Genomic DNA, 22,227 nt, shown 5'->3' on the forward strand with positions numbered 1-22,227 from the left:
ACGGTAACGCGATCGATACCATGGACACATTGCACAAACAGCTTGAAAGGTACAGATTAAAAAGAAATTGAATAAAAATATTTTTTAAAATTATTTGATTTGTAACATTGATTTACTTTGTAAAACCAAAGCTAAAATATATGTATTAAAAAGTGTCCAATACACGTCACGTTTACCGTAATACGACATCTCGATACATAAATACATAACGTGAAAACAAAAAAAATAATATAAACAAAATAATGCGCCACATAAATTTTCCACGACTATTTACAGTTGCTTATTTAAAGACAATTTAATTTCTATCTTCAAAAATATAGATATACGTACATACATACAATAGCTACATTTATATTAAGATAAAAATTGATCGTTTTTTTTTTAACGACGTAACCTAAAAGAACTGAAGTCTTATATGCATAATGTTAGCACATTAAAATAATGGCCAGGTTTTTGATTAATCAATGAATATAAACAAACTTATATGGCAATATTTGACGGATAATTATTACTATTTAGTGTTTAATATAAAAAAAAATCATGATTATTGAATAAATATGGATGAATATTTAGGTGTTTAGTACCTTTAGTCTACAAAATACTAGCAATATGGCAAGACAGCGTTGCAAAATGGAAAATGTTTATAATATATTTAGCAAATTGCTCATTGTTTCATTTGATTTATCTATGGTTGTTACAGACAGGGGAATAATTATGAAAACATGACATAAATCAATAGGTGTGCTTACGCTGAACTACAAACAATAAAGAAAAATCGTTTACAAATTAAACAAGAAAAAAATAAATTCAACAATGAAAATCATATTTGATTTGCACAGACCCATATTAAAAAAATGTCGTCGATAACAAAACATTAAAACGAAATTAATTAATTGAATTCAAATAACAATTAAATTTCGTATACACACATAAATTTTAACATTACACCTTAATGCAATAGAGTGTGTGTGTTCTAATTTCATGAACATCTTCAATTCATTTTCCCATAGACAATAATCACGAACAATACTAATTAAGCGTTTCCAAACAAATACTTTATCGGATTTAACACGCTTAACTTTTCTCTACGTTTATTTATTACCTACGCATTATAATTTATAAAGTCTACTTACACCGATTACTTAAGTACATTTTGTTCGATTATCTTTATTCTCGATTCGTATTTAAAAATTAAGATGGGATTAATAATTTATTACTAGAGACAACCTTATTCCGTAAGCATTCTACGACCATTATGTAGATTTTCTTTATGAAGACATCTAATTTATTATTGCACATACCAGACGGTAGCCGATACATTCAATGTAAAGTTACGTGACACCGTATCATCATAAATAAACATAATATATTTTTAATTTTATTTTTTCATTCCAATCAAAGAGAATTGAGAAATGTGTTGTTGATAGAATAAAAATTGTGTATTACAAAAAATTATAATATGTAAAATTTTCGTGTTTGAATGAGTTAGCGATGAAAACTATTTCAAAGATTTGATTAACTGCCGATGAAATATTAAGCACGCTTATAAATTTATACTCATACTTTCACTCTCTCGCTTCATGACTGGACCTTTATGGATTATTAATGTAAAGAATTTGTTTACTTTGATGACAACAATAAAAAATTGTCACTCTTAAATCTATTCACTCTCTTATGATATCCCGACATTAACTTTTATAAACATTACGATGCTAGTTTTGTATGACGCGAGTAAAATAATGGACAGAAAGTCTATTGCGATTGTCTTATTAAAAATCAAGCGAAGTTTCCAATTTTATATACGAGTTTTAATTAATTTTCCAATTACTCTACCCTGACATTAATTTACGTATAATGGGTGACTATCAACACTAATATTAGAATACTAATTTTTTTTGTTTAGAAATTACGTATAAAAGAAAATACCTTGCACAAAGAACTGCTTTAGTCTGACGCAATACTATTAATACCAGTGTTTATAAATTATAATTTTCATTTATAATGCTAAATTATTATTTTTAAACATATTTTGGCACAACATTGCATTGAAAGCGAATTGAAATTCCAGACGCGTTTACCAATCGATTCTGTAAAGTGAAAAGAAATGTCGTGTGAGCGGCATCGACTTGAAATTAAGAAACATATTTTGATGACAACAGGTTAAAGTTTTAATTTGTAGCACTTACAATATAAGAAAGAATATTATAAATAAGCATTTGTTTATTCTTAGAATTTGTCTCATAAAGCTATAAGATTCGAAGCATTGAAACGATAGAGGTGATACAAGCAAATGATCAAGTTAAAACTATTCGAAGGTACACAAAGTGTAACTAATTTCTTAGGAAATACTTCATACAAAGTCCATTTTATATTACCTATAATGTATATTACACTTAAACTACTCAATGTTTAAAATTACTTGTAAAATTTAAAATTTAGTCACATTATTGTTTATTATATGTATTGTTACGTATATAATTTTTGAACATCGGATGTTTTAAGAACTTTTGAACGACGCACCGTTCACGTTTTGCACAAAATGCATCAAATATGTTCAAATCCATTTGCAGTTTTTCGATCATTATATGTATAACTGGACATGGTGCTATTAATCTAGAATTGATATCAAAAAATATCGAGTAATTTTAAATATTTACCATTTGTTCTGAAGACAGAAATACAAAATTAAGATTTGTTTAAAACGTAGACTTATCAGCGATTGTACTTCGATACGTATTTTTGTTACAAATATACATTTAACGTTCTTATGGAATAATTATGTAATGTCTCATTCATGTATGTTTCGATACAAAAAAAAATTATAATTAAAACTAAAATGTGTAAAGCGAATCAACAATTTATGAAATTAACGTCGGAAGGAAATCACTGATGAAAATAATAAAGCAACTCTTTCGAAATCAACGGACAATAATACAACAAACTTTACAATCATAAAAAATGTGACCCTTCAAAACATAACTGGTCCGCTAACAGCAGACAAATAATAAAATATACATCAAAATGTACATAATATAATAATAATAATCTAATAGTAAAAAAAATATAACGTAATGAATTAGAGTAAGTGGTAGCAATAAATACTATGAGATTCACAGATTTAAAATCTTAACTAACAATACCGAAATCCACTCGGAATTTATACGTAATCCTTAGGGCGACACTAACGCGTTTGTATATTTTAGATAAAATATTATTGCAATACATAGTGTGGTTATGGCAACAAAATAAATGCTTAAAGCACATCACCAGCCGTCCACTAGCGAACACAGAGGCGAGTCTTTCGCACTAAAGGAACATTTATACGAAGTCAAAATGCCTCCACAACGAGACGACACTCAAATTAAACCAGCCGCAAAACATAAAGAACTAGTGGATACGAAACGACAACCGTTGCGCGCTGCTCCACGTGGACGCAACACTTCAGGTAATCACACTATGATACAGTATCAGTCAAGATTGCCTAGTGCTTTGGCCAGACGGCTTACGTCGGCACCTTATTCACTTTCAGAAGGTCGTTGGAGCCCTTATCGATGGGCATCTTCATTGGGTCGTGATGGTGGGTCACGTGGTGGCCGTGATGCTGCCCCTCCAGCTTCGCCTGCTTCTCTTGCTGCTGTTGCTTCATTCTGTCCTGTTCCTCGCGCTCCCTGCGCGCCTGCTCGTTGATCTCTTTCACTGCGCGCAACTCTTTCTTGAGTTTCATGCGTCGATTTTGGAACCAAATCTTGATCTGCCTCTCTGTGAGGCACAAGGCGTGCGCGATCTCTATCCTGCGTCGACGCGTCAGGTAGTGGTTGAAATGGAATTCCTTTTCCAGTTCTAATGTCTGGAACCTTGTGTACGTTTGTCGGCCTCGTCGTCGTGGGCAGCCATTCGGACCTGAAAGCAAAAAATAAATTTAATTAAATTACCATTCAAATATTTAATATGAATTAAACTTAATGATGTAATCGTAAACAACCTTCACAAAATGGTTGTTAGTAATTAAAGTAAGTTTAATTTCACTTTTACGTTCCATATATCATTCAAAGAGACACATGTTTTGAATTCGCAGCGCAAAACCTCCATGCATGCCATTAAATTTCACTTTATATCATCTAAGATTTTAATGGGCCATTAAAATTTTATTGCGGTACTAAAGTTAATTTTAAATCCCTTTTGCTACTGACAATACATTTTCTAAATCTATAACTGTATCGAATACATGAACACATATATTTGATTACAATACCACGAAGACAATCTTAAGCATTTTTGACTTGGTTACTGAAAAAGACTTAACTTTCTTTAGCGCTATTTAAAAAAACAAAATTCCGTACTGAATAAAAAAGTAACAGAATGGGTTAAGGCCCGTTAATAGCTTTCGCTGTAACAATGAAACGTTTTCTAAAAAAAATCACAAAAAAGGGTTGAGTAAGGAAGGGTTGCGCAACTTTCTAATGCTTTGTAAGGTGACTCTATTATGTTCATCGAGGCATTTTCGAGGAATTCGTGAAAGTTGAACCTCTATTTCAATTAACTTAAAAATACAATAGGTCAAATAACATTCGGACCCATTAAAAATACGTGTTTTAAATCGAAAGTTTATCTAAGGCTCTAGAATGTGATCTTGTTTCACACATACAGCGAGGACGTGTTTATGTGGGACGGGTAAATGCCGTGATGGTGGCTCAGACGCCGGACCCAGGACTGGTTTTCGAGCCAGGTAATAAATAAGGTAAGATAAATAGCCTTCCCGACGTGTATAAAATTGATAGCGGACCAACGGCGACCGCGGGAATGTAGCCGTGTAGACTTGCCCTTAGTTACCTGGACCCCGCTTTTAGTATACCTACATACGAGTATGTATCTCTTGAACAGATGTAAATGTTAGTATTTTGTTTTCTACGTCTATAAACGATTGGCCTTATTGCGATAAAACAGCAGCGATTGTTTTTGGTTGAATATATTTTTTAATATAATGACATTGTAAGCAGCTGTTATTTATTTCTAAAATGCAATTACATTCTTTATTATAGACAGTTATGTTATAAAATTTAATACGAAATAACATTTTTACATGTTATAGTATTTAAATTACTTGAATACAAAAAAAAACAAAGCAGTGAATTACGAGCGACGTTGATGGCTACCTTTAAAATATACTCATTAGGAACAGACATTTGTCTGTGCATAAAATAACATGTATTAAAATATAATTCGCGTACTAAGCGTAAATCTAATTGGAGTAATAAATCGATTTCCTATTCAGATTGCTTACAAGGTTATAGTTGTTTTATGGATGTAAAGCCGCACTATTAATGTCTAATGCTGGATAAAAAGGATTAGTATACATAAAGCCATCTTAACGATGTTTAATCGGGATAAGAATAAAATATTTCGGTCACATTGAGCTTTAAAATTGATTCGCAATTCGCCTAATTTACAACGTTGCTAACATGTTAACTAAATTTAAATTTTAGTGTCCTAAACGATTTGAGCGGCTCGTACGAAAGCTACTCTGAAATTTTATATCGGCCATAAATTACTATAACTGCATTTTATAGCGGCACTATTTTTACAGTTGGCGCTAATTTCGACAAAAACTTAAAACTGCTTAAAATGTCATAAATAGGAAATGATGTAATTATGTGACTGAGATTAGAAGAGAGCGAACATTGCGGATGGTGTGCGTGAAAGAGATAGACATAGCTATTCTAATTTTAAAAAGCAAAGATGGAACCCAAAATACAATACACGAGTCCCGATAGTGCAATCAAGGAGAAAGATCGTAAATAGTATTGTGTGTCATTTGAAAGTGATCCTTCCGCCTATCCAAATAAAGACTAAATGGGAATATCATAGGAGTGACATCAGTTGTTTCCTGACGGTGGCAGCAATATGTTAGCGAAGCAGGTTGGCCACCCTTCACACGGTTGCCATGACAACGGGCGTTAAAGCACCTCCCGTCAGCTGGGTTCCATTATTCTTTGTTGTATTGTTGAGACGGGGCGGTTTGTCACTGATACGATACGTCGTACCTGTAAAAGCTGTTATCTTCGACAAAGTTTTTCGTGATACGAATCTCAAAGTACTCCAAATACGACATGATAATTTGCATTTGATTTTAAACGTTTTCTTTGTATGCATTGAGTTAATTGTTATGATGTCTAATTAAGTTTGTCTTAATTGTAGAAAACTCACTTAAAAGTAGATACCAATGACTTTATTTTGTTCTTGACTCGGACACAAAAAAACTATAAATATACGATGGTTCGAGTGTAATATATCTCGAAAAAGAACGACATAGCATTAATTAAGGGCGTACATTGTGAGCCGACTTGAGGCCGACTATAAACACACTGCGACAAGCTCTGGCTCTTAACTTACCTCGCTTTTTTCTCCGAAATAAATCTCACGGAATGTTCTTGTTTATTTATTATTTTATTTAACTTTGTATTAAACCTGCCCGCCTTTGTAAGAAACCAGTTCCACAGTGCCTTTGATTAATGTGGCCCCAGTGGATTGGAATATTAAAAAGGTGCGTTTGTGAATTATAAGAGATACTGACAGGTAAGAAGGTAATTTATAGAACAAGTATCATAGCTGCTGGTGGACTGGTCAGAGACTAGTGTTGGTTCAATTGAAAGCTTACAGGGTTTGGTAAGAAATAAATTTAATTGATAATAAATTTTTTGCCCGCATTATGCGTCATAAACAAATTGGGAAACAATAAATAAAGATACTTACTTACAAATTATTGTGGATGAATGTATCGTTATTGTGTAATTTTGATTATGTATATTATGATACAAATTATAAATTACCTACTGTTTGCCCAAAATTCGTGATATTTCAAATATTAATAAATATTTTGCACTTGCATTTTACACTGATTTGTTTTTATTTAATTAAATAAAGTAGCAACACTATGTTATGCGTCATACATTTAACAATTACTTACTGTGTTAAATTTATTTAAAATAAGCAAACAAACTAATTCGTGGTACAAATTGTTTTATTTCCAAAAGATAAGGCCACCGTGATCGTAATCTTTTTTGTTCGCAACCCGTAAGCAAAGGTTTTTAATTTACATTTTAAAGTTTTTAATTGTTCGTACAATCAGATTAGTTTTAAATTTAAACAATGCACGCATAAAAGCATACGCAACTAATTAATATTAATTCTAGGATTAATCTTAGAATTATAGAGTGACAAAATAAAATTAATTATGAAAGGAAAAAAGCTTGCATTTAATACAAACTAATTATTTGTCAAAACAATCATTACATCACTCAGCATATATAGCATACTTAGTTTTTAATAATTTCCTGATTTGGTTATGGAATTCTTTTGAAAAAAAAGGTGTTGTTTTGAAGTTTTTTTCAAAAAAGCTTTTGTTCCTTATACTGTAAAATTAATTAAGTATTTGATTAACAATCGACAAATGACGATGTTATCGATTTCTACGACATTTTGTATAGAGATCAACTACGTTATGAAGTATTAAGTTGATATCAATTAAATCGCCATTACGCCTCTTAAGGGCTCCGTAACCTCACGTCAGCGACAGTGGAGTTTATTGCGTCGTAACTCGTCGTTTGTCGTGAATGCTCGGCTATGTTCGGGCGGCCATTTTAAAATAGAACTTGTAATCTGGAAAGTGTATATTGTTGAATTGTTTTTGGATCTTTATAGATCTCTGGATAATTAGGCACCAAAAAAATTGTGATTTCATGCCCTTATAGTAAAAAGTAACTTAAGTGACTCAAAGTCTTACTTAATTTGTTGTTATTGTCAAATTATTTTTTAATTATGATAACCAAATATTTTCTAAGATATATAGCACGAAAAATTTTCTTTCTTAGTCTTTATTCTTCTTGTACTTCTTTGAATTTCAAATTTACTAATTATACTATTTTATATTAAATTAAATATAATATTTCTGACTGAAGCTTTTAATAATTCATTTTTTTCAGTTAGGCTTTTCAATCTACTGCATTTATGTTTGTACGCAATATGCAACAGTAACAAAACAAAACTTTGTAACAGTAAAGCTAAGCCAAGTAAAAAGCTAATATTCCAAGCATACCCGAGACGGAAAGAGGCATTTTCGCTGGTTGCAAATGCCAGATAAATCATCACAATGTTGTTCTGTGCTCCGTTCTACAAAGGACATTGCCTTCGGCACAGGGCTGCTAAGTTTCTAAGAATACACAAGGAAAACGTTATAAAAACCTAAATATCTTAAAATCACTGTGAACATATTTCTTCGAAACTGTATTTTAATCTGATTGTTGTAAATTGGTCATACCTTCGTATATTATTATTCTGATGATTTAGTGTAGTGAACGAAAAAATATGCTGAAATAATAAGTAAATCCTGTAACTTATTAATATAAGAGTAGAGCGAAATATTAGTTATATATATTATATATATTCAATCACATAGTACAAAAATAAAGATAAGACTTAATTTATTAATAATAAAATTAATTTTTAATTTGTTTGTTGTGGCAACCCTCGTAGTGGTATAACATATACATATAAACATAGGAACAGTGAGTTGGAGCAAGGCGATCTTTGATCCGCGCCTCACTGACGTCACGATTTATTCATCCCGCCTCAACAGCGAGGGATTGAGATGGAGACTAACGAATTTACAAGTTGATATATAGTTATATACTATAAGTGTCTTGTTGACTAAGATTTCTTATCTTGGAAATGAAATATTGTCTCAATTGATTTGCGTTTGACATAAAATACGATCTTCATATTATTAACAGGATGCTAAAAGATCCTAAAAAGTACTAGTGAAAACCTAACAGCATCAGAATACTTTAATTCTTGTGTTTTGCAATATTTGATTTCTTATTTAATATGCTGATAACTTCTAATAAAAGATATTCATCAAAGATAACGGGTCGATGTATCTGTAATACATAATATATGAGTTTTGACTACATAATGTAGCTACGGTTGTATATGGACGAACAAACGAACTAAGAGTTGGACAACTTGATTTAGAGCGCGAGGGGTTAACGCCCTCAGCATCCTTACTTGTTTAACAACCTAAAACAATATAATGACTTCCATCCTTGTCAGCTTTTTCGCCTAAAATCTACTAGATATAGCTTAATATTTATTTAATGTGTTAAAAATAACAATTCTCATAGTAATTTCAATTTTAAATTACCAAAATATTTTAATTAAAGTTTAAAATTTGTATTAAAAATAGATTATTTTTTATGAACGTAGTTTTTACGATTCTTCGTAAATGAACGTTATGTTAATTTAAAAGTTTTTTTTTCTAAATTTATTTAATAGTATCTGGAAGCTTGTAACAATTTACTGCGTACAGAAAACTTATTGAATACGTAAACTAAGAGTGAAATTATGTTCGGATATAATTTCGTTCGATATCCGATGTGTTCGTATTGCGAGATTTATTTTATGGTTAGATATCAACATCGTTTACTCGATTCCTAATCCCATTTGCCGCATACAGACGATTTATGGGCGCGAAAGGAACGCGTAAATACCCGTTGGATCTTCTTAGATGGAGCCACTTACTGCGATAAAATAAGAATTATCGCTTTTAATTTTGTTAGCGGCCCTCGCTCAGACTTTGTTCATTTCCAGAGTAGTTTTACGTAAGATTAATTCAAATAGAAAATATAAATAAACTTATACTGAATAAAACCACTCACGTCCGCTACTTGATAGGCGTAAGCTGGTATATTGTGTGCGTGATTGCATAAAATGGACCTTTTTTTTCAAAAAGTACTAATTTAAAAAAAGACAGGATTATGTAAGATTGTAACTTAAACCTTCTTTTGGCCTTTAAGGACGTATATTGATGTAAGACATGTGCTTTTATAGGACGCACCGCACCAAGGGAGATTGGCATTTTATGTCTTCTAGAATAATCATTGGTTGGTAGGTCCATAACTTCGCATCATATTCATATTATTTTATATTATCATCCATGTACCAAGTAAAATGAATCCTTGTGTATACTAAATTGATGTTATTGAATAATCAATCCTTTTAAATACAAACAGAGGCTCACAGAAATGCAGATCAGTGCACATTTACAGTCGGCAATAAAACGCTATTTACTGCCAAACGACCATTATACATTGTGCGTTACGCCAACTATTATTGAAATTGATGACTTTATCCAAGATAAATGGGTCGCACGATATCTCGCTCGACACGTAATACTCGATTTAATTAGCCTGAATGTTTCCATTATTGATATGCCCACATATCAGTTGCGAAGTTCATTCCTTTATGCATCGTAATATAATGGAATAAACAATTAAGTACCTGTGTGTAGAAGAAAATAAAATGTTTAAAACTATGTTTTTTGGAGACATACGCAAATAAAAACAGAAACATTTAAAGTTATTTCCAACTACGTCGCGGCCACATCCGATAATTTCGTTTTCAACGTACAAAAAAGGATTGCGGTAAGCTTGAAGCGCTGATATCGCTCAAAAAGCGTCGTAGATCACTGTCATGGGTCGTAAAGGCGTTCTCAGTAGCGGAGAGAACTCGTTTGCAACGTGCGGAATGGCGGCACACGCTACGAGGCAATGCAGTACGACAAATTGCAATCGCAACTTCAACCTACTCCCATGTTGCAAGAATTAGCAGAATTTTATACATTTAATTTTACATGATTTAATATTCACTTTTAATAATTTATTAAATTACCAACTACCAACCAAATTTTGTTTTCAATTAAAACTATTTTTACAGTAGCTACGTATACATTTGATTTCTAAATCAAAAATAAAGTTTTAAAACCTTGGTGACTGACTGGCATTTGTATAGTAATTATGTTGTACACTGTAAAATACCAAGACATTAGACGTAGTGTATAGACATGTGAACAAACAAATCTCCCTGCGTGGTAATAAATGTTGGTTATAATTAAACATATTGTAGGTATGTACTAGCCGCCAAGTCCCAGAAATTGTAATTATACAAAGTCAGCACAGGATGTATAGTTACGACAAAATTGCATAAATGATTTCAAGGAACACAAAACTGAGCTTTTTGTAGCGATTATAAAGTTCAATTTAGTAAAGCATCTATTGCGTATTTTCACAAAGGTTTTCCTTTTAAGCAACATCTGAAATAGGTATACACACGCTAGTAAGTGCACTCTGTCTGCCGCCAACCGCTGCACTCAAATTAATTAATTTCTTCCCCTGATATTTTAATTAAGGAAAGCAAACATTTTTTGAATTAAAAATGAGTTATGCTAATTCTGAAAATCTAGGCAAGTTTGCGACACAATCAAATGATAAAATAAATTCAATCTCTTCATATTTTTACTCTTTTAAAAGGCACGTAATCATAGTAAATGCCTACCTGAAATTATTTATGTTATTTCGGAAATCGTTGAGCTTACTCTGCATTTATTTTGCGTCGTCAATATTTATAAAAGGCCCACGTGTTAAGGCTCGAACAGGATGTTTAAAATTCCCAATTGCTATGCTAAATAGGCAATTCATTTCATATTAATTATTATTTGTGTGTCGAGATAAGCCATTCTAAGGTGCGCGCTTACGGCTTAGAGAGCGTTATTTTTGATAATAATATTGTGAACCGATCGTAAGTCGTTGGGAGTGGAGAGGGCCGTTTTATTTTCGAAAATGGCTCCATCAATCACCGATAACGTTTTCGAGTGTCTTGACAGAAAAAAAACTGTAATGCTCAGTATAATGTGTCGCGTACGATCTTGGAGTAACTAAATATTGTCGCGACGTTTTCAATGGGTATTTCTCTGACATTATTGCCCGTTACAAGTTATGAAGTGAAGGATAGTCGATTTAAGAGCTTTATTCCCGGTATTATCTTAATGCTTGACTTCACATTCGCTTATTTAATTTTGATTTTCCTTAATATATTTTTTTAATTCTGAATAAATGAAAAATTAAGAATCATCGATTTAATCGGTACTAAATAATGAACAAAATTTCTCAATTTAATATCTCAAACACAAGGAATTTAATGAGAAATTTCAGGTCTCAGCTGGAGGTTACCTGTTTAATATGAATGCTTTATGTAGAGAGTTAAGTTATTAAGCTAATCTGGCTCGCAGTAAAGTTGCAACTCGTAGTCCCGTGGAACAACTCTCACAGCACTTTAGCGAACGGCCTGTCAATTAAGGCATCCGTTTGGAGTATTATTTAGTATCAAGTATGTGACAAATGCTAATGTATGTAAGATTTCAATATTAAATCTTGTTTTTATTTATAGCTGAAGAATTATACAAGTTTCAAAATATGATAAACCACAATAAATTGATATGACATACATATTTTATAAAAAGTATTTCTAAATGTCAGTAAATCATCAAATGGATCAAAAAAGACAAAAGTATTGTGACTTTAAAATCGCGATGTAAACAATTATATCATCAATGCATTTTAAATGTGAACACCGCAAAGGTAATACCGTAATGTCAAGCTAAATTAATTAAAGTAAAAAATATTTGTATAATAACGTAAATATATTTACATTTTATTGCGCATGAGATAAGATTGAGTATATTATATTTATTCTGTACTTTACAATGCCTTATCAATTCAATACGACATTAAAATATATTATTGAAGTTTTTGATAATGTAATTCAAGTATAAACGAGAGAGATCTGTTAGGTCAACACCAAATGGAAATCCGTAGTCTCTGCCTACCCCTCTGGGTTACGGTCGTGGGAGTTACATACTTATTGTAACAAAACAAACATTTGTAATACTTACATTGGCTTCTGTATTTTTTTTTTAGATTCAATTTCTAGTTGAGTTTCAGTACTTTGCGATAATCGGTCGAATCGAATTGTTGAAGTGATCTCGATCAAAATACTTGTACCGCTATTTGACTTTACTGAACGAGTTCTCTGACGTATAGGAATAATTTAAATAAAAAAATTATATTATTCTGACATTTATCACTTGAGAATTTATTTAAGTAGCCTTAAATGTAGCCGAGAAATATTGCATTATAAAGTGTAATAATATAAAAATAAGTAGCACGTTGTTAGTGTAAGTGTGAAAAACTTCAATTAAAAATAAGTGTTTATTTTTATTATTTAAAACATTTAAACGTAGTTCTGAATATTATAAAGATCCTACTTTCATTGTTTGTTTTCAACGGTTAATATTGAATTAAACAATGTGTCATACAACTCGACATAGTTTGCCAAAATTGTACCGTAATGCACTGAATTAACAATGAAAATCGAATGAAGTCAGTGGGCGTACGCAATCGCTTTGCTTAGACACACGTCGGTCTCACAATAAAAGAGCTTTTAAAAACATCGAGGCTATCTCAAACGCTCGCGTTACGCGTTGTTTTGAAAGCACATAGACCGTTCACGACTACGTTTCCGACGAAGTGTCGACTTCGGGTTACGTTTAACACCGTCACATGAATCTCCCGCTCGGATGTTTGGACCGAACGAGCGTTCATTAACATTTTATGACTGATACGAGCGATAAAAGTGGAATAAGACGCATTCAACGGGTCATACGGTGTGATAGACGGCGGCTGGCACACACTGTAGGAAGCGTTCCGTTATAGCATAAACTCATTCATATCCACGCATTTTGATCCATCGAATGGCGGTTATTGCACATTTACAAAGTTATATCGATTTTGTTTGGATAACGCACACGGGAGCAAATATGAGCCAATATTGTTTTTCAACGGTACTTCATTTGCGCATATAAACATCACAATGTTCAAATATAAGATAAGCTTACGTAAAATACTCGCGTGAGTCAAAAAATTAGCAATGTAAACAAATATGAAGTTTAAAATTGGAGTCCATTCGCACGCTGCTTCGATAAGTCGACGCAGCGTCATAATTACTTCATCGTGTTGTATTTGAAAAACGTGAGCTTTATGTTATACCAACACGCGTGCTTCTAATGCGACTATAGATTAATTTGTAGGTAGTTTTATCTATGCAATTAAGATATAAAAAATACAGACATAGTCTTTATTGGTTGACAATGTTTCGTCTATATCGTAATTCCTTTTATTTTTCATAACACAACTATTAAATTGTAAAAGGCAGGTGATGATGTGTTTGGTGCCATCTGCCAGTAATTGTGATTGTCCTAAGCATGAACCCGGTGGCACCCGCTCATAGATAATATAAAGTTGAACAGATCAGGGGCGCGGAAGATCGTAAACTTTTTTAGAACATCTCCCAACAAAACGCGAATCGTAAAAGTAATTGGAGCCCATTCATATTAATAGACATTTACGAGGTCTCCATCATAAAATAGAGATTGTCGTTGCTCTTACGCAATACTACTAGCAACTGTAGGCAATCTGTGATTTCTGTATTATTAATTCGTTTCGTGACTGGCACATTCGAGTCATATTGACTTTAGAGATAAACTTTATAGAAATGTTCGGACAGCTGTCCCTGTTAACTCATGTTATCCCTTTAAACTTTGAATATGCTAGTTGCCTAAATATTTTGTACGCATCTGCGTAAAAATGGCTGGTAACTATACTTTTACTAAAATAAGCAATGCAGTATAACAGTAGTTGTTGGATCACGCGAAATTAAAACAGCTTTGCAAAAATAAGTAGCAATTTATTTTATCATAACTACATATTTTATGTTTGTGCACAATATTTTTATTATATAGGTAGTCTTATCTCCATTAGCATCGGAACACATTAAACGAATTAAGAAAAATGGAACATCTGCCACATTTACAACGCGGGGCTGTAAGTACGCCTTATTGGGGATTACAAGTAATATACGATATGACTTATCTATCTATACAACGCCTTCAAAATGACAGATAAATGGAGGGGGCATTAGGCAGCGCAGATGGCGCCTCCACACCTCCTCCGGGATGCGAGCAATTTTCCAACCCTTAGCTTGATTCGATTCCCGAAAGGTTTTCCCGGGGATATTTATTATAACATCTTTATTAACGTTTCGAAACGTTTGCTGTGAATTAGATTCGGACATTTTTTTTACGTACGTGACAGCTTTAATTTTTTCTTTTTTGAAACATATGACACTTTTATAATATAATACGTACTCGTATAATTTTATAATATTACACGAACAAAGTATAATTGTTAAAGAATTCTTTAATGATTGTGACTTAAGCAAATTTTATCTCAAACGTTTTCTTTAGATACACATAACTCTACTTTTATAAATAAGGTGAAAAGTAGATAAGTTTTCAGAGTAAATATACAGGTTTCTCTCCTCTAACTAATTCTAGCCTCCCCGCCTTTGTTTATGTTCGTAATATTTTAACGCGCAACGCAATATCGTAACGTAATTTAAAACGAATTAGTGCCCCCTCTGAATTTCAAATTTGTATGCTCTCGCGCCCCGCGCTTAATGTTCCTACCTATATTTTAAAAAACAAAGGGTGCTACGTGTACTATTTTATAATCTCAGCCCCCTTTCCTCCCTCACCGTTGCTTTGTGCAAATGTTACAGAACAAACCCTCTAATGTAACGGTAGAGAGCTTTCTCGTAAAAATGGCTGCTTTATATTTACTAAAACGGCGTTTACCTTCCAGTTAGCTACTGCTATTTTAAAAACAAACATTTAAGCTGCGAACTCGGAGAATCTTGTAGTTCTAATCTGTTTTAATTAAGTTTAGGCATACGCGATGGATCGTGGAAATTAAACGTTTCAAGTGCACGTTGTATTATATTAAATAATCACGTAAATTAAATAACATTGTTAAATCATTATTAGGTTACATGAAAGTTCTAAATAAGCATTCTGAGTCAAATATTAATTTGCCTGGTAAATGTAGAGTGGACATAGAGATAAAGATAGATAGATGTATAGAGCAGCGCTTAATTTCGTAAACGGGTGCAGGAGGCATTATGTTCATAAGTCCCTTTCTGCAAACACTTGGCTAGACCAACATAGCTCTGGCTTTGTCTTTTTTTGTACGTGTAATCTATGTTTAGGGATAATTATGTGTTATCCGTAATATATTATAATTAAGTGTCAATAACCTTTTAGAAATAATGTAATTTTTTTTTCACATATATACTTTGGTAAAACATTTTTTTTATTCCGTGACAAAAAGTAATCTTAAAGTAAGTACTTCTTAAAAAAAACTTAGTTGAATGTTTATTGAAACACCTAAAACTAACGATTATGTTACGATATGCTAGAGGTAGCCTTTAAATTTAAACATTAAAAGATCCTTATCTTTCTTATTATATTAAATAAAGTGGTAGAAAACGCGTAAGTTATAGTTATTGCTGTGAACACAAATTCCCTTTTAATTAAAAATTTCTTTTGTAAGAACGAAACTGGTTTTTGTCGAACTGGTTTAGTGGTCAAGTAACATTACTCCCCGTATATATTTATCTAGCTATATAAAGAGAAGATTCCTCCGGACTAGAAATGTTTGGATGAGGCGTGGTCAATTGTATCATGGGGTTGTATGCAAATTAAAAGCGCTATGCAGGCGGCGGTCTCCAACCGTGCTCGTTAGTCTCTCTATTCTGCATTCATTAATTCAACTGCGTAATTTATGTCGGTCCATCGGTTGGACGCATAAATTCCCTTAATTGAAACTTAATGCGGGCTGACGGATTTAGGAACGCAGCGAGAATTTACCTACAGATGATTCGGTTTATTGAGGCAAGGCAGTTAGAAATTATGTGCATTGTTATAGGGTGACGGAGATATCGATTCAACTTAGGGGTGGCACTATCAAGATATTTACAAATAAACAAAAAAAAAACATTATATTAAATAATAAAACCAATACCCAAGATATATCAAAATAAAAAAAAAAGTTTAATTTTACCGCACAATTTTATTTAATTAAGTTGAATCTGGATGAGGAAAAATGTACTCTTAAATTGTGTAGTTTTAACGTAAAAGTAATGTAATGTAGGTATCATATTTAAATGTTTTTTTTCTCATAATTTCTCAACAAATGACTCTAGAATAGTTCTAGATATAAGTTTGAAAATCGAATGCCAGTTCATCAAAACTGTAGATTAAAAACGTAAGTAATAAACAATGCACATTGCTTATTAGGGAGGTGACACACACAGACAACGTAATAGTTTGGCTGGTTTTAATTACTAAAGCCGGGTAGCTGGGGTGCGATGCTCCCTTAAGTATCGCGCTGCAGTCGGGCTAACGCGCTACTAAACTATGACTCAGCCACTTTACGCTGTACGCAGGCGTTAGCGATTAACTAAGCTAGTTTTCTCATTACAACGCAGTTTTCCTTATCATTTAATTTTTAGTATGTACAACATGATAAACGTGTATATTTTTGCAGACTAAATAAGTGACAAATATTATTTTTGTACGTGATAGGAATTAATATGATAATTTTTTATAAATAGAATTACACGTATTTGCGAAGTGATTTTTTTTGTTTACTTAACTTTTAATTAAAAATAATTCACCATCGCATATAAGAAACTTCTAGTTGTCTGATTGTGTTCTGCATTTTATGTTGCAATAAAATTAGGAATTCAAAAAGAGTAGGCATAAATAGAAAATGTTTGAGCACAATTAAGGCACCCTTATAATTCTAGAATGCCAGTCACATCCCCTCTTCTCCCCCAAACCCTCGTTAAAGGCCAGTGATTAAATATCGCCTCTCACGCATTCAGGCCGCATCTTTATTAAGCGCTCGCCATTTGCGACTCAGCAATTATAATTAAAAATTAATCCGACAAGGAAAGTTTCATTTCGTCTCGTTAGAGGATTAAATATTCCGCTGCTTTGTAATAAAAACTAGATATAATAATAACAAATAATAAATTAAAATTATATTAAGTCTATAATTAACGATTGTCATCAATTTAGATAAAAAATATCGTAGGTTTTTTAAAATATCCAATTTATATAATTTATTTGGCTTAATTAAAATATATATAAAAGGTGAACTATTCAACATAACATTATGTTCATATTTCCCTTAAGCGCCTGGAAAAGATAGAATTGCAAATCGTTAGCTAAATTTTATGGTAACCTTGTACTTCTACTGCTCCCTGCGGGCGCTGACTGAAATAAGCCTATTGACTATTTGGTTAAGCTAGCCGTACTCGTTGTTGGTCAAAACGACCCTAAACATTTTATTTGCTAGTATCGCTCGTCATGTTACGCGGTCGAATAGCTCTGACTAATCTTGAGAGAACATTCAAGGGATGTTTTCACGCCCGGTCTCCTATAAACATACCTAAAAACAGCTTCGCATAGTTTGAAAACATTCCAGAACTTGTTTCCTCTCACTGCGCACCCTACCATCGCATACATCTAACACGTACGCTTCCGCACGCTACGTGAATATTTATAGACGTAATGAACGTAACATATAAGTTCGCAAATGTTACGGATCCGAATTTATTGCCAATCGATTAGCACCCTAGCGTACCCTCTGCTGCTTTATTTAATTGAAGCATTCCCGTGATTGGATTTGTAGACGCAACCAATGAGATCCCGAAAATGTAATTATCGAAAAAGGTCTGGCTGCTTACGTGAATTTAAGAGCGATGCTTTACCATATTAGATGTGTTTTATAAATCCTTGAAAGAAGTTCGCGCGTAATACAGCTAGTGTTGTAATAAACGACAAAATAGGCAACTACCTATGTCCAAATTCCCATGTCGACATCCTCACGCATGTAAATATGACACCCCATAAACTGAATGTTTTATAGGCTTCCACTACCATTCCAATTTATTCTGGACACTTTTTGTCTACTTCGAGGGTGTTCGATTTTTAGGGGTGAATTTATAGCTTTTATTATGTCTCTTTTGGGTGCTAATAGCAGTATCACCTTTAAATGATACTTATAAAGAAACGGTTTATACGCATTTAAATTCTAATATTTTTATGGAAGCTATTCACGCTTATTATAAAGATTTCTGTTAAATTGAAACACAGGTAGTGTGATTTAAAGACAATGAGTCGCTACATAGAGCGACAGTAAACGTTGTAAATTAGTCGTTGGATGCCACGTAAACTCGATAAATTTGCGCAGAATTTGCAATGTATCAAGCACGCACAGATCGATATCGGGCGGGAGCCGCCTTCCCGCATTGTAATCCGTTGTTTGGGCCGCGATATCGAGCGAACTAACAAAATATTCTGATCTCGTAGCGATGTAACGCCCTCTGCCGCCGGCCCCCGCTATTTATACCTCTGTTATTGGCACTTCTTCAATGTCAGACGCACCCTGCGACTATCCCCTGATCCTCTTAGCCCCACGGATGCCCCCTGGTATCCCTAAACATACATTACGACACACCGCTCGAATACTAAAGGCGACAATGGCCAACATAAAATTATATCAATTGCTTGGATTTTATTCTTGGATTATAATTTCGAATTTAACACCTCCCTTGTGAAGGGTTGATTGAACTTACATAGTTAGAAAAAGAAAATCTACGCTTACGTTGGTAACAGAAATATAATACAATGCTAGTTTAATTAAATATTTTTTATGCAAGATAAATAAGAATTAAGAGGCATGTTAGTTGTATTGAACGGTTTTAATTGCTAACTGGGTTTGCCGGTTGAGAAAATACGCGTTGGCAGGACTATTCATATATTAAACTGTTTATTTAACTGATCAACGTTCATGTTAATATGATTCTTGAATATAAAGACTATTAACATTATTATATTTGCTACAGAAAAAGATTTTATCTTCAACAAATTATTACATTCATTATCTGTAGTTTAATAATTCTACAACACAACTCAATCCTTGTTTGCCTTGATTCATTAATACCTAGAAAAATTGCAAATGACAAGTCAAAGTTTTGAAGGAACAAGATAAGAATTTAGTGGAAAGAAAATATAATAATTTATAATATGCTAAAGCAACATTTAATTGATTAGAGATATTTTTCATTTTAATCACGGTCATTTTTTTTGTTTGTAAGTGATATTAAGTGAAAGAGAAAAAACTTATGACTGAATTGACATGTTGTAAATAAAGTTAAATCATAAAATTCATGTTAATTAAGTTCGCTGCTATAGCACAATATTTGAAAATATAAATGAATTCTCCAACTCTATGGGTGGTTGGAGCAGTAATTAAACAGTTCTTGATTATAATTTCCCAACGGTTAATTACCATAAAACCTATGCGTTACGAGCAAAGTCCGGATAAATTTCATAATTCATGTATACCTGCCGAGACGTTGTTAAAGATATTGCAAACACCGTTTAGATAAAGTCATTAAGTAAACTTTATATTAACATCGGCTTAAAAAAACATTCTTGCGTCGCAAGAAACGAAGTCGGCTGATCAAAAGTAAAACGCGTCAAAAATTCTCGGATTGTAACAATTAAACTTGTCTATAATAAAAATTAATTTTCATTTCTCAATGCGAACGATTAAGCGTCAACGCTGTATTAATTGAACGCAAATCTCATTATTATCCGGTTTGCGTTTCGTTGTCGAGAAAAAGAAAGAAACAGATTTATTTAAATCTTTTCCTTTATACTGTGTAAGTGGGCGCATGTTAATTTCTGCGTCACACGAAACTTTGTTAATTATAGAAGCGTTTGTAATTACAATGGGCGAGCTTGGGGACTATAAAACAGCGTTAGGTCGTTAAAAAATACTGTTTTACATTATAATAGGAATACCGAGTAGTTTTAGGAAGTGAATATTGAAATTATTCCTTGTACACACCTTTTAATTCACCATATTCATTTAATAAATGAGCTAATGGTTGTTTTAATAGCACTTCAAATATTTAAATAATTTAAGCAGCCATCAAATCGACTTTATGAGAGATTTTGGTGTTAAGCTTAAGAATGTAAATAGGAAATACAAAACGCTTCCATTAAATAATTATCAACTACGGATATACGGTGTGATTAATTTAAAAAGTAAATTTGTTTGAAAACATAGAAAATATTACAGAGAAGGCAGCTTACGTCCCTAGACAGTTTTACACGAACGATACTCACAGTTGCATGAAAAGCTCTATCGACCCGATCAAATAGCAATATTTATGCAATGTTATTCAAACGGAAATTTAATTTATTTCATTGTTTGATATCATTTCGCACCATATATTATCTGTTAGAATAAACCAAACAGAATTAATTTACTTTTAGTGTCATTTACAACGTACAGCAACAATATAAAGGCATGTAAACAGGATATTTTCTTTAAACATTTATTATCCAAGTGTACGTCATTCCATTCCGCAAATGTGGTACTCCAGGTGAAAACGTCCCCCACTGGTTATATATCAAGATGTGTATCTCAGATTTACGCGGCGAGGCTGTTCGCGATTGTATCTCTCAGATTAATGCACGCGAGCCGCATAGAGCCTACGGCCTACCCACCGCTCGTAATATAATTCCATCCCCTTTATCTTGTAATTTATTCACCTTAACGACGCGCGGCTTTATTTTTTATTGTTTTACGTTTGATTGGAGCGCCTGAGTATTTTAAGTAAGCCGAGATGTCGACCATTTATCTGTTGTAAGGTATTCGAATTCTTGGAGCACTGTTAATGAAGAAACATTGTGACCGCCTTAATTGGCTCGAAACCATCAATAGGTGTCTTTTATAGAATAATTTGGTTTAAAAAGGTTTCTTAATGTTACGAAATCTTATATTAATGTATACAGGGTCCTAAAATTTCCGAGAAAGACATGGTTACGTTTGAGTTGAATTGTTGCAGTTAAGTTGCAAGTGTCATAGTTCAGCGCGCGTTTATTTTCTTTGTGGCCCGCATTGCAAGTCGCTCGAAAGCTCGTAAATCACCTTCGAGCCTGTCGCCCGGCTTCCTCGAACGTGTGTAAGTGCCCAACTCTGGTCAGCGAGCCAATTTGTTTTTATTGAGACTACCCTCCAGTTATGCAAACTGGTCGGAAACGCTGAGCTCGCTGTAAACAAACTCAAAAGTGTCCAGTCACCGCTGACCTGCGAACGTATAAAGCTATCGTGCGCCGGTTTCCAAAGTTCGCTTACAACGTAACCAGGTCTCGATAAAATGGCCGATACGACCACGTCCACCTTTAATCTCGGCGCGAATGTTTTCACAAGCGCCTGCGTTCGGCCTCCGGAGCCGTGATCAGACGCCTGTAAACAATACTTAACGTTAATAGAGATATAAATTGTACACATTTCATTTAATCCCTTTGAGAGCAATCGACACCTAATACATTAGAAGATTGCCCGCTATCGGCGCGAG

At 33.0% G+C, this 22,227-nt stretch overlaps 1 protein-coding gene across 4 annotated transcripts in view; it reads right to left on the reverse strand.

The window, feature by feature from the left end:
* Positions 1 to 875: 875 nt before the first annotated feature.
* Positions 876 to 22,227, reverse strand: part of abd-A (abdominal A) — a 36,138-nt gene continuing 14,786 nt past the window's right edge. For all 4 annotated transcript variants that reach the window (XM_013318418.1, XM_013318416.1, XM_013318417.1 and 1 more), the window contains exon 3: positions 876 to 3,900. In XM_013318418.1, the coding sequence (XP_013173872.1) occupies positions 3,503 to 3,900 (398 nt within the window). In that variant the 3' untranslated portion in view covers positions 876 to 3,502. The remainder of the gene's footprint in view (positions 3,901 to 22,227) is intronic.

The sequence above is a fragment of the Papilio xuthus genome, unplaced genomic scaffold (genome assembly GCF_000836235.2).
Source record: "Papilio xuthus unplaced genomic scaffold, Pxut_1.1 DF826923.1, whole genome shotgun sequence".
Taxonomy (NCBI): domain Eukaryota; kingdom Metazoa; phylum Arthropoda; class Insecta; order Lepidoptera; family Papilionidae; genus Papilio; species Papilio xuthus.